General features: G+C 34.0%; 3 protein-coding genes across 6 annotated transcripts; all 3 read right to left on the bottom strand.

Annotated features, from left to right (window-relative positions):
* Positions 1 to 2,111: 2,111 nt before the first annotated feature.
* LOC116116778 (probable protein ABIL5) lies at positions 2,112 to 3,890 on the bottom strand. The gene is made up of 8 exons (XM_031402829.1): positions 3,726 to 3,890; positions 3,543 to 3,625; positions 3,240 to 3,387; positions 3,050 to 3,149; positions 2,919 to 2,955; positions 2,659 to 2,819; positions 2,474 to 2,538; positions 2,112 to 2,384 (listed from the first exon to the last, which is right to left on the bottom strand). Exons 1-8 carry the CDS (start codon positions 3,804 to 3,806, stop codon positions 2,286 to 2,288), a joined length of 774 nt encoding a protein of 257 aa, XP_031258689.1. The 5' UTR covers positions 3,807 to 3,890; the 3' UTR covers positions 2,112 to 2,285.
* On the bottom strand, positions 3,881 to 8,155 carry LOC116116777 (proteinaceous RNase P 1, chloroplastic/mitochondrial-like). 3 transcript variants are annotated; one of them, XM_031402827.1, is made up of 8 exons: positions 6,997 to 8,155; positions 6,822 to 6,911; positions 6,531 to 6,712; positions 6,223 to 6,343; positions 6,043 to 6,111; positions 5,762 to 5,891; positions 5,265 to 5,513; positions 3,881 to 3,958 (listed from the first exon to the last, which is right to left on the bottom strand). In XM_031402827.1, exons 1-7 carry the CDS (start codon positions 8,140 to 8,142, stop codon positions 5,272 to 5,274), a joined length of 1,980 nt encoding a protein of 659 aa, XP_031258687.1. In that variant the 5' UTR covers positions 8,143 to 8,155; the 3' UTR covers positions 3,881 to 3,958; positions 5,265 to 5,271. The 3 variants fall into 3 exon arrangements, with proteins under 3 accessions (XP_031258687.1, XP_031258686.1, XP_031258688.1); XM_031402826.1 differs by lacking the exon at positions 3,881 to 3,958 and adding an exon at positions 4,386 to 4,751; XM_031402828.1 differs by lacking the exon at positions 3,881 to 3,958 and having other exon boundaries at positions 5,423 to 5,505.
* A 2,362-nt stretch (positions 8,156 to 10,517) lies between these two features.
* Positions 10,518 to 12,251, bottom strand: LOC116116807. Of its 2 annotated transcripts, XM_031402861.1 has the most exons (4): positions 12,061 to 12,251; positions 11,847 to 11,965; positions 10,808 to 10,853; positions 10,518 to 10,706 (listed from the first exon to the last, which is right to left on the bottom strand). In XM_031402861.1, the coding sequence occupies exons 1-3, from the start codon at positions 12,192 to 12,194 to the stop codon at positions 10,834 to 10,836; spliced, it is 273 nt and encodes a 90-aa protein (XP_031258721.1). In that variant the 5' UTR covers positions 12,195 to 12,251; the 3' UTR covers positions 10,518 to 10,706; positions 10,808 to 10,833. The 2 variants fall into 2 exon arrangements, with proteins under 2 accessions (XP_031258721.1, XP_031258720.1); XM_031402860.1 differs by having other exon boundaries at positions 10,518 to 10,853.
* Positions 12,252 to 12,612: the final 361 nt, after the last annotated feature.

Here is a 12,612-nt window from a genome sequence, read left to right as displayed (position 1 = left end):
ATTAATTTTTTGACTTGCAATTTTAATCTCAGAAAAACAAAAACAAATACGTAACTTACAAACATTAAAATTATATAATTATTAACATTTATATATATATATATATATATATATATATTATATATATATAATATATATATATAATTAATATATATAGCAACTTTTAATTAGTAAAGTGAAAACATTTAAATTTATAAATTTATAATAAAATATATATTAAAGTGATAAGTTAAAGAAAATGTAATTTAAAAATATAATTTTAAAAGTTATATATATCAAATTATTAATTTTATAATTGTTTATGACGATTTTTCATATTTTGAAAACTTATTTATTAAACTCAACAAAAACTCATAACTCTGATCTTTTATCATTAAAAAAAATAAATATAAATTTTTAAGAAAAATAACAAAAATGAGCATCATCTTGCATATAATCTCCAAAAGATTAGTTCTATTGATTAATCTAACCAAAGGAAGAAATTGAGATGAAATGAAGAAGAGAAAAAAATGAAAAAGTTGTTAATTAATATAAATTTTAGTTGATAAATATGAATTTAAATAGGTCAAAATCACCAATTATTATAAAATTTTAAACCTAATTTAATTTACCTCAAATATTTTGTCGGACAAGTGAACATTTTCCTTACTATGGCTATGTATGAACCAATTTTCCTTACAATGGCTATATATGGGATGCCTCAAGCATGAAAAACAAGAGGCTTCTGAGTTATGTAATATTGGGTTGTGTTTGTTTCCCTATTCAAAATATTATCATATCCATTCCTATTAAATATATTTGTTTCAATATTTTTAAAATCCAATCATATTCATTCAACTTAAAATATTTAAATTTTCTTAACTCATTAGGTTTGTTAATGTAATTAAACACCTCCAACAATAAAAGTTTAAAAATTGATAAAAACACTCCTACCCACTCCATATTCCTAATAGTCGGTTATTACTTGCTGAAAGGTGGTTGGAATCTGCCGAAATGGCACATGAGGGCCTAGGCCCAGACCCGAGTGTGAATTCTAGGTACTGTCCCCCCCTTAAGGGATTTCTTTCGCCTCCCCCATGGCTCGAACCCATGCCCAAGGGGCTATAGGCAAATGGAAAGCACCATGAGTACCATCAGGCAAACTAATTCACACTCGGCTCTAGGCCTAGACCTGCCGGGCAAGCTGGCAGAAGGCTGGGTGTGACAGTAATATTGGAGGTAATCTGATTACCTCCATTTTCTTAGGTATTGTAAGAGTACCAGGGTAATCTTTTTTTTGTTACAATTATATCCCTTATTAATAAAATCTTAGGACAATAATGCCCTTATTTTTAAATTTATTTACATGAGTATTGCTTTTACTATTTCACCCCAATTAATTAACTTTTTAGACAAAATTACCCTTGAAATCAAAACAAATTTGAGCTTACCCAAGCCATCACCACCCACCTGCCGCCGCCACCTACGGCCAGCCAAACCACCGTGGGAAGTCGTCGGAGGTCACCTGGAGTCGCCGGGAGTAGTCCACCATCATAGAGAGGCTTTGATATGGCCGTTTTTGGCCATATTGATGACCAAAAAGGCCATATCCAGAGCAGATTTGGCCGTTAACTGCCCGAACCTTGGCCTTTATCGGCCTTATCTGAATGAGATATGGTCGTTAACGGGCAAGTCTCGCCCAGATCTAGTCAATAACGGCTAGGGATCTAGCCATTAACGGCCACATCTAGTTTGATATGGTTGTTTTCAGCCATTAATATGGCTAGAAACAGTCGTATCGGTGCCTCTCGATCACGGTGGGCTGTGCATGACGACTCCAAGCAACTTCTGACGGTGGTTTGTGATGGCGGTAGGGTGGTAGGGGTGATTTTGATATAAATTAAAGTTTTATATAAGTTGGGGTGTTTTTGCTAAATTTGAAATATTAGAGGTTAAAAGAATTATTTAAAAAGTAATATTATATTAATATTTTAGAAGAGTGCAATTTAGTAATTTAAGCAACATACCCACCAATTTATTCTTCTTAACCAAACATATTAATATAACATATCTACCACCTAACCAAATACATTTTCCTAAAGATTCTCAGTCAAGGTAATATAAGATTCTAGTAATTTAATATTTATAGTAATTTAATATTCCCCGAACCAAACGGACCCTAAGCGATATTACACAAGGATAATCACCGTTAGGCGACAACTGACGAGGAAACAAAATCATTTGAAATTCAATCTAAATTTCTGTACATGGAAAACCATAAACTAAACGGCAAAAGATGGAATAATTTATACGGTTCGTTTAATTCGCCGAATGAGGGACATAATTTCAGCACTCTGCGATGATTTCCTGTGTAAACTCTTGCGTCCATACTTGGGAGAGCCCAGCTGCAACAAAACAAAACAATCCATCATCAAAATGAACCAGCCAAGCTAAGGGAGGGACTTAAATTAATGTTAATGAAAATAAAACTCACCTGGAAGTGGAAGGTAGGATTTGGACCTTTTGACAGTATTGAGAAGCCATCTCGAACAGGCAACACTAAACAAAGGAATTATATCAGTGATGAGCATATCAATGATTTAAGAATCTCATTAAATTAAGCTAGTTTAGTTTGTTCTATTCTGGGTATCAATATATACACAGAGTAGCATATGTTACCTAAAGCAGTGTTAGGATCAGAGTTCTCCGTTGCGGTTTTTGTTGGTGGATTCGTAACTGGTGATAACTTGTCAGTGTACGTGTGAATGAAAAGTGGCACTTCCTTAATGTCAGATTCTTGCTTAAATGTTACTTTTGCTGCCCTTGGAAACTTGAGGTCTCTGCATTGAATATAAATTTTCTTAATTTTGGAAAATTACACCAAGAAATTATGTGTTGTTATATATATGAATGCGACATTTTGTGACGATGAATGGTACCTGGAGTCTTCATTTGATTTCACAACATTTGTGATTGCTGATCAAGAAAACAAGGAAATGAAAAGGTCAAAACAAAAGCTGGTAACTTGTAAAATTTGTTGAAGAACAAAGAGGAGATGTGGGATAATTACGAGCTGATAAATAACGCCGGTGATAGTTTGGCAAAGCTGGATTCCATCTTACTTTGTTTAGAGCAAGCTTGTGAGCGTATTGTTCGCATGAAAGAAGTCTCTGTATAGTATAATAATACAACTCCATGTAATTAATTTGAATAAATGAAATATATATATATTATCAGCAAGATTAACTATATATACCCACTTGTTTAAGGGTACTGATTCGAAGCTCTGCCTCAGCAAAATCATTGGTATCAGAAATGCAGTGTTCAAGATTAGAAGAGACGCTTCCCAGATGGTCAACAACAGTAACCAGAGCCCTGCATATGTATTCTTTTGTGTTTTCGACAGCACTGTAAATTAACCACAACAATTTTAATTAGTCAATTCACTTCTTTTAGGCCATAAGCTAAGACACAGTTCTAATCTTGATTTATGAGCTTGGATAAAATGAGAAAACATGCAAGAAGCCAGAAAATTGGTATTTCAGCTGTGAGTAAAAGCTCACTCTTTTGTCTCCTTGACTTTCAAGAATGTTGTTTCGCAGTAATCAGCAGCATAATGAAGCTGAGAGCGCAAATCTCTGAGTTCCTATAACCATAAATAAAGAATTTTAAATTTGACTTGAAGATATTTATATGTACACATATGAACTGAAATGTAAAATGGATATATAATCAAACACACTGACCTTGAGTGAATTCTCAAAGCGAAAATCTTCCTCGGAGTGAGCTTCTTGATTTTGAAAAGCAGATAATTCAAGGAGATGCATTTTTTTGAAGACAAAAGATAGAAATGAAATGGAATTTAAAGATGCTACGCCTCCCCTAATCTCTCTCTTTATATCTCTTTCAGAATCGGTGGTTGAGGGAGCTTGATACAGTCAGAGAGATATGGGCAACAGGGAGGCTCGTGACACTATCACTGTTAAGGAAGGGAAACAGGACAATTCCAAAAGCAATCAAAGATTCTGTAGCTACCATGAAACAGAAAGATAAAAGATAACAAAAAATATTGAATTCCCGTGATTATTTGTTTCTTTCTTTTTTCTGCTAAAAGTGTTTAATCACTGCCAACATCAACATCAACATCGTCTACTGTCACACCTTGCCCACAACACATCCAATCAAACGTTCATTCCATACAGTTTTTTACAGCATTTCTCAAATGAATTAAACAAAAAAACGTGAAGAAAAACTATCACGAGAAAGTTCTTTTATTACTTGTGAACAGATACTATCACGCCTAAAATGTAATTTTTGATGCATCAAAATTTGCATAGATATAATTTAATAATTGATCTTCTCATCCTTTTGACGGACAAAAGTAAAAAAAACACTTGGTCCTTATTTAGAAAGCACAATGGTTGCAATCAATCTTCTCAAAAAGGGCTATTTGTAGAGCAATTGCATGTAATCAAAAAGCCTAAAACTCATTTCCCAGGGGACCCTTTTTAAAATTACGCCCTTTTGTTATTATTTGTGCGTGAATATGAGAGAAAGCTTCCAACAGTTGAAATAAAAATAATTGTTTTGGCTCACTTCCCTAAAAGTCTTTTCAGTGAAAAAGAGGTAAAAAGTGAAGCATGAATTTTCTGTATTTGTTTTTGTAAAAACATGGCTCTTTTACCTGGCAGAAAAAAGATAATGGAGAGACATATAATTCAACAACATGGTAGCAGTGTAGAACACGGTCTTCAAAGCTACAGGGATTCCACCTGAGTGATTAAATGAAGACATATAGCATGATATAATACATGTGAAACCAGAACTGTTTAAAACAGGACAACAAAAAACTATTTTAAAAAGCTTTTTATTTGGACATTCTATAATCTTTAGGAACATCTAACATCCTGCGCATGTGGAAGGGGAACACTCTCGAATAATTTCATACGCCAAATATCTTGAGGAAAGCATTCAGTATAAACTGTAACGTCATCTACAAACTCTCACACCAACTTATAAAATAAAATGTACAAAATTGTGAACATGCCAATTCTCACCCCCAACGCTAAACAAACCGCTGGCCTCAAGAATCGTCATGAACTTTCAACCTAAGCTCAGAAAAAAGGCCTTAATAAATGACACCTAACACTAGCATGTGCAGCAGACGAGAGCTTCATAGATTTTGACAGAGAGACAGCTCAAGGTCTTCATGTGCAAAACAGATTCCAACTAGGAGTTTATTTCTCTAATTCAATAACATCCGTTAGGTCCTTAAGAAGATATACCTTTACTTCATATCTGAAAATCAATTACACATTCACCAAGTTTCTCTGCAGCCTCAATTTTTGATAGAATTGTCCGATGATTTGATAGCGTGGATACTGAAAGAATATTTCTGAGACTTTCGTATACATTTTGAGTTGGCTTTTCTGTATTACCAGAGGTTCTATCATTTGATAAATGTGACTTTGTCTTTACTTCTTTTGGAGTTGTTGACCTTGCTTCTTGTTTTTTAGGGTCATAAGGCTGCAAATCTACCAAGAAAAGTAGTATACTCTATTTGTTAGTATAAGACAGCAAACAAACTCTTATGCAGATGAAATAATCACATGTCCCAAAGATGATTCAACACATGATATGGAATGCACCTTTATCTTGAATGATTATGCAAGAGTCAACAAAGTGCTTATATTTCAATGAGATCGTAAACAATCATTTGGAGTATGAAGGCTGTCAACTCATATATTCATAGGAACAATGAACTAATGGATCTTAATGATACCTTTGGAGCGTGTAGCCAAACTTTGCCTGGTTAGATATAAGTTCGCACGTGTAATGCATAACCACATTCTTTCTGCTTCGTAATCATGTTCTGATGCAATTGGAATATGCCAGCTGCCATTCTCCGATTCCTAATGATGTATTATTTGCTGATGAGGTATATTCATCTATCTATCTTATAGTTTTCAAATAAATTTACATCGGACACATTCACACTCATTTAATATTGTTGTTCCTATTTCAAACACAGAAAAATGGCAGAAAAAAACTGGCCACACGGACCTGGATTACAACAGAATATGAAGGAGGCATGTAGAACTCTGGACCAGTTTCAGAAAAACTAAAACGCACCTTGCATTAGGAAAAGAAAGATGCCTAATTAGGATAAAACTGTAAATAAAAGTTTTGAATTTTAAAAGACAAGATTTAACATTAAAAACACTATTGAACTGCTTTACTCACTTGATGTCTTTCTTTCCATTTGGGGAAGAAATCATTTCCTAGAAGCTGAAATGTATGATCTCTCATCTCATCATTGGTCACAATTAAGCATTTAAACTTTATAGCTGCATACAACCAGTACCTGAAGTACATGTTATTACACATGGTAGTATATGTTATTCCCCATGGTACTATAAATGCATACACATCACTAGAAATGATTTTGACAATTAGCTATCCAAATAGCCAATTATATAAAAGTTGAGCTGAATTTAAAAAAAAAAAAAATTTAGAGTGCTTAATGCATTCCCAAAATATGTATTTCTCACCAATCATCATTGGATCCAGTTGGTGTTGCATAGAGTGCATCAGCATTTTTCCACTTCTCAATCAATGCTCTATTTACTGGTTGATCCATCTTGGGTCCGGTGATGCGCTTGTTATGCAAAACAATGAGTGGCCATTTCTTTGAAGGAATCATCTGGCGTATCCCATTAACAATGGCATTGACCTAAAAGAATTCCACCAAATAAAAAGAAGATACTATATCAACTCCTAAAGTATAGAAGAAAATGAGAAGCTTTTTTGGATCCACATTTTTAAGCCATTATATAACTTACCCTTGATGGTTTGAATTTCCTCTGGCTGAAAAGACCGACATTTGCAGCATCCACCACTGCTTCAAAAGGTCCATAGTAGTCAAGCCATTTCTGCAAACAATAAGCTTTTTTAAATCATAAAATTAAAGTCCACATAAGATTGGCATCAACTAAAAAGACAAATGGACTTTCATACTTGAAATTTTTGGAAGCTTGAATTTCTCTCTCTCTTAGCAGCAATGGATACAACTGATTCAGCAAAACTCTCGGTTTCAATAGGATCAAGGTCAATCATGGCCAATTTTTCCCCACAGCACTCACATACTGCATCGGCTCTAATAGCGGTACGTGATACATTCCACTTCCCTTTACCTAACCAGCCCTTCCCATGCCAGCCCCCACCTTTACTATGCATTGTTTCCTTCAATGATCTCCTGTCCCATTTTGTTTTCCCTAGCCTTGCAGCTTCTTTGTTTTCAAACCATTGCACAATTATATCTGCAGTAGAGGGTGAGACTTTTCTTACACTCGTCCTCAATTTATGCAACAAATAATATACCTTGTCACCTTTACCAGCTGCTACACTTACTCTCAAGAGTGCTTCCAATTCAGGCTCTTCAGGATAGACTCCATGCTCTAACATGTGCTTTTCAACAGCAAATGCTTTATCAACATTTCCATTACTGCAGAAAACTGTAAGGGCAGGACCATAAGACCTCAGTCTGGGATTTATCCCTAGTGGCTTCATTTTCTTCACCACATCAAATGCCATGTCACCATTACCCATCGACATTGCCATTCTTCCCACCGCTGTCAAGCTAGCCTCATTAAGTGGGACCTTATCCAGACACATCTTCTCGTAGATCTCAAATCCCCTCTGGAGTGCATAATTCTTGGCATCTTCACTTAAGCGAATTTCATGATGATCTTGGTTACCGCTACTCCTACCTTTTTCAGGAGATTGATCATCATCTAAAAATTGAGAATTTGGATTCAGAGGCCAATTAGAAGTCTGGGTTAAGCTATCTTTTTCACTCAGAGCACTACTGCTACTACTAGAATCAACCGATTGCTCATAGTTTGGACCAGAATTTTTCAATTCTGTAACCCCATAACTTACATTGTCCCCGTCACTTAATTCACCTAATTCCATAGAATTCACAGTTGAAACTTCATTAGACATGCCTAATGTATCCAAGGTTCGACTACCACTCCCACTTTTAGCAGGTTTAACAACACCAACAGCGGCAGAGGAGCAAAGATACAAAAGTACATTATAATGGTATTGCCCCAACTTAATCCCTTCCTTAAGAGCTTTATCATACAATTGAATTGCACCCATTACGTCCCCTCTCTTTGAGCACATGTCCAGCTGAAGTCTCAACGGAACTTCTGATGAATCATTTTTAGTACTTTCCTTCGACATATTTTTTCCTCTGACCTTATTATAGTGACCGCGCTCATTGCTTCTCTTATTCAATTTTTTTTCATTCACTACCTCGTTGTCCACAGTTTTTGAAGATTTGATTCCTATGTTCTCATCTTTAGACTTGAAAGAAGAATTCCCTGAACCCACATCTCTTCTTTTTCTAAAACTAGGATTTCTTCTTGTATTCTTATCCCTACTAAACCTCTTTTCAGAATTTTCGTCCACAGTTGAACCAACGAAGTCTTTTCCTAATTTTTTATAGATCCTTTCGTCTCTAGTTTTTAAAGAAGAGGAGGGAGGAGCAGTGTTTTTTCTAGTTCTTAAAGTGATTGTTGTTGTAGTTTGATGGTGAGTTGAAGAAAACTTTGCATGTACTCTGCTAACATGATCTTGGACTATCAAAAGTGGGTGTTTGGGAGGCGAGAAAGTGAAGAAATGAGAAAAAGAGTGGAAATTAAAGAGATAGAGAGAAGAAGGACACTTACAAAGAGTACGAGGGAAGAGATGTTGGTGATGCTGTGGAGTGTTGAAGGTAAAGGAGGCCATGTGTGGCCGTTGGAAGAGCTCTCTGTCATACTTTGCTGATATGGTTGTAATATTTGTATAATTCTGAATTACACAACTGCCCTTGGAATTTCGCCATTGTTTTAGACTTAAATATTTTTATTTTGGCTATTAAGGGAATAACAATTTCCTTCCGTCAGCTCCGGCATGGGAACCTTTCTACAAAGTCCCAGAGCTTCAGAAAACAGTCATTTCATTCTCAAATTTCAAATTTTTTTTCTCTATAAAAATCAAATTCTAATTAATTGTAATAGAAAAAACTAATTCCCTAATTTAAAACACGATTAAATTTTTTGATAAAAAAGTTATTGAATCAAGATTTTATTCTTTTAATTTCATATAACACAATCCAACATGACAATTATTTTTTATTTTTAAGAAATTTTGTATAGATATAGAAATATATATTAAGTGAAAATATTATTCTAAAGTTATTAATAATATTTTAATATATGATCATAACTTTTTAAAATTTTTCATCCCACATTTAATCATTTTTCCCTAATATTTTATTTCACTCTTCTCTCTTCAAATAACACGTATGATACATGGGTATTCATTGGTATAACTCAAATTAGGGGCATTAGACACTTCTTAGTTCTTACCAATTACCATAATAAATGAGTAAACCATTTTTTCCCACCCAAGGTTTGCCTTAATGACACTTTTCCATCCAAAAAGTTTCAAAATACCACTTTCTCACATAAAGTTAATATTCCGTTACTACCCAAAGCCGATTCTGACAGTGAAAATTCTCTCTGTTACCATCATTTGAATCTCTGATCTCCTCTTTACAAAACCCCTCTCACTTTAACATCTAATTTCTCGTCGATTGCCGACCACCGCAAAACTAGGGTTTCCTGTTCTTAGTTGATTTCCAATTGATTCCGATAGCAAATATTCAATTGGTCATCACCATTCAATTCATCAGCCTCCACTCTACAAAACCCCTTTTACCCTAACTCCTGATACTCATCGAACGCTAACTGAGAAAGTGAAGTGTATTTTTAGTATTAACAAAATATAACTTTATGTGAGAAAGTGGTATTTTAAAAGTTTTTGGGTGAGAAACTATCATTAAGGCAAACCTTGGGTGGAAAAAAATCGTTTACCCTAAATAAATTCACCAAATTGTTGTGATCCTATGACTCAAAATGAATTAATATTAAAGTATCTTATCTCACACATTCTCAGCAATTTAAATCTAACTAAATAAATAAACTACACAATTATTTGAATAAATCAAAAATACTTGGAGGTCCAAATGCTTTTTTTTTTTTTTTTTTTATATATATTCCCTTTCTCTTGACACCATAAATGAAAGTACCATATTTGTATATACTATTTTTTATTTTATTTTATCATGTAAATAATCTATACAAAATCGAATTTTCATCTTTTGAGACTGCTTTTTTTATTGAATAGACAGTTCTGACTCTTTGACCGTTCTTGTTCTTCAAATATGAACATGTATCTTGTTGAGCTTAAAAATGGTCTAAACCAATGCCTCCTGGCTGCAAGCTCTATTCGCAAAGTTTATGCTAATATATATACGCAATCTCACGGGAAAATGGGAAATAGAATAGCGGCTGTTAATAACTAATATGAGTAAATGATTTCCACATGACTGCTATGAGTAAATGATTTCCAATATGAACACAATCCTTCCCACCATTTTTAAGGAACTTGGTTTGAATTGCCAGTATCGCCAAATAGAAAAATGAAACATTGAAACAATGTCACCCATGTAAGATTGTTATAGCATGTAACTGGACAACAAGAAAGAACAAGCTACATACCACATTTTTCTCTTTGGGGGCACTCTCTCATAAAAGGAAATGCATAGTACTTGTTGAACAAAGATATCCAGAAAGTAAAAACCAAGCAATATTTGGCATCACTTGAGGAAGATACTAAAAGATAAAGATACCAAAAAGATTGCGTAAACATCATAGAATTTTGAATTGGAAACAAAACAAAAGCACTACATTTCTATCCTCAACAGAAAATCTACCCTGTGTCCGCTTGCTGCAAACTCTGTCATAAAGGCATTGATATACCTGTAATTATGGGCAAAAGAAAGCATTAAAATAATAAATGATGTTATACGAAGTCAAATGAAATAGAGTATGATTCATCTTGTAATTAGAAAAAGGGAAAACAACTTGTACTGTGACAACATCGACTAAAGGGTATTTTTCCTTCCCTCGGTTGTTAAGATATGAACTAAGACATATCCCAATCTGACCTGATTCAGTCCCACCACTCTACCACTTTAGCTAATATTTTCGGCTCCTTCATTGTTCCCTCTTGCAGTTTGAACAACATGGACCACAATTGAGCCTTACTCATTTTACTTGCCTAAGCAAACATGTTGACATAATGATTACAGCAAAATCCTAACTTCCATTTACAAGTGTATCGATGGAACATAAATAGGTACTATGACTTCCAAACCATTTTAACAAGTATTTATGATGTCTGATGTGAATCTAAATTACATCACATTAATCTCCTGTATGAAGAAAAGAATCAATTCCTTACACATACCGACCATGAACCAGTCCATAACTGTCGTTTCTCATAGCTGTAAGCTAATGAGAGACAACCCAAAAATAAGATGACTGAAACATTCATACTAGCCAGCCTGCCCTTACCATTCAAGCTGCTTCAATTTGCACTTTGCACTTACTTTTTCTTACAAGCAGTACAATAAATTTTTACAGTCAAAATTCTTAATAGTTATAAAGTTTTCAATTTGACATGCCAAAATGCATCAAATCTCTGCTGCTATGCACAATCAACTCGACAGTTCCATTAAGCTTTTGCAGAACTACTTTGCACATGCCTAAATATCTTTCAATTGCAAGTCATATAGCCAAGTCGCATTGTATTGATTGCTAAAGTTATATATATAATGCTAAATGGACTTTCCTAAGCCTAGATATGTCAGTTTCCATTTCCCTCCCAAATCCCATTTGAATGCCTTCACATTGATAAGCAATAATAAACTCATAACAATAAATGTATATAAAAAATACAAAAGTACTAACCTTGAGGAACTAAACCCCAGCAGTGAGATTCCAAGGACAAGCTTGATCTTAACCGAGCCGAAGCAGTTGCACTATGTAAGGGCAGCATTGAGTCCAAACTGCTCAGCTCCACAGGCAATCTAACCACCAGAATCATTTATAAAATAATAATAATGATATAATTAATTAAAAAATAATAGGTGTAAATAATGAAAAGTGTTCTTGAAGGTCTCACCGTGAGATGCGAGAAATGGGTCTTGTAGAAGCAGGGAAGGGCGAGTTGAGCGTAGAGAGGGGTGTTTTGTTGAGCTTGAGAGCGTGAGACTGTAGTCGAGAACACAACCTAGACACAACCTTTGAAGAAGCCATTCTTGGATTTTTCAATTGTGGGATTTTGTGATTTGATTTCACTCCCTACCTCTTTACTTAGATTAATAGATTATACCTGATTGCCATTGGCTGATTGTGCAATTTTGAATAAATTAATTTTTTGACTTGCAATTTTAATCTAAGAAAAACAAAAACAAAATACGTAACTTACACGCTTTAAAAATTAATATAATTGTTAAACTTATATATATAAATATATACCAAGACTTTTAATTAGTAAAGTGAAAACATTTAAGTTGATAAATATATAATAAAATATATATTAAAGTAATAAGTAAAAAAAAAAAATATAATTTTAAAAGTTATACATATTAAATTATTAACTCTATAATTATTCAGAACGGTTTTTTATATTTTGAAAACTTATTAATTAAACTCAATAAAAATTTATAGTTCG

Source organism: Pistacia vera, unplaced genomic scaffold (genome assembly GCF_008641045.1).
Source record: "Pistacia vera cultivar Batoury unplaced genomic scaffold, PisVer_v2 Contig783, whole genome shotgun sequence".
Taxonomy (NCBI): domain Eukaryota; kingdom Viridiplantae; phylum Streptophyta; class Magnoliopsida; order Sapindales; family Anacardiaceae; genus Pistacia; species Pistacia vera.
Note: the sequence above shows the minus strand (reverse complement) of the source record. Positions and strands in the feature narration are given on the sequence as shown.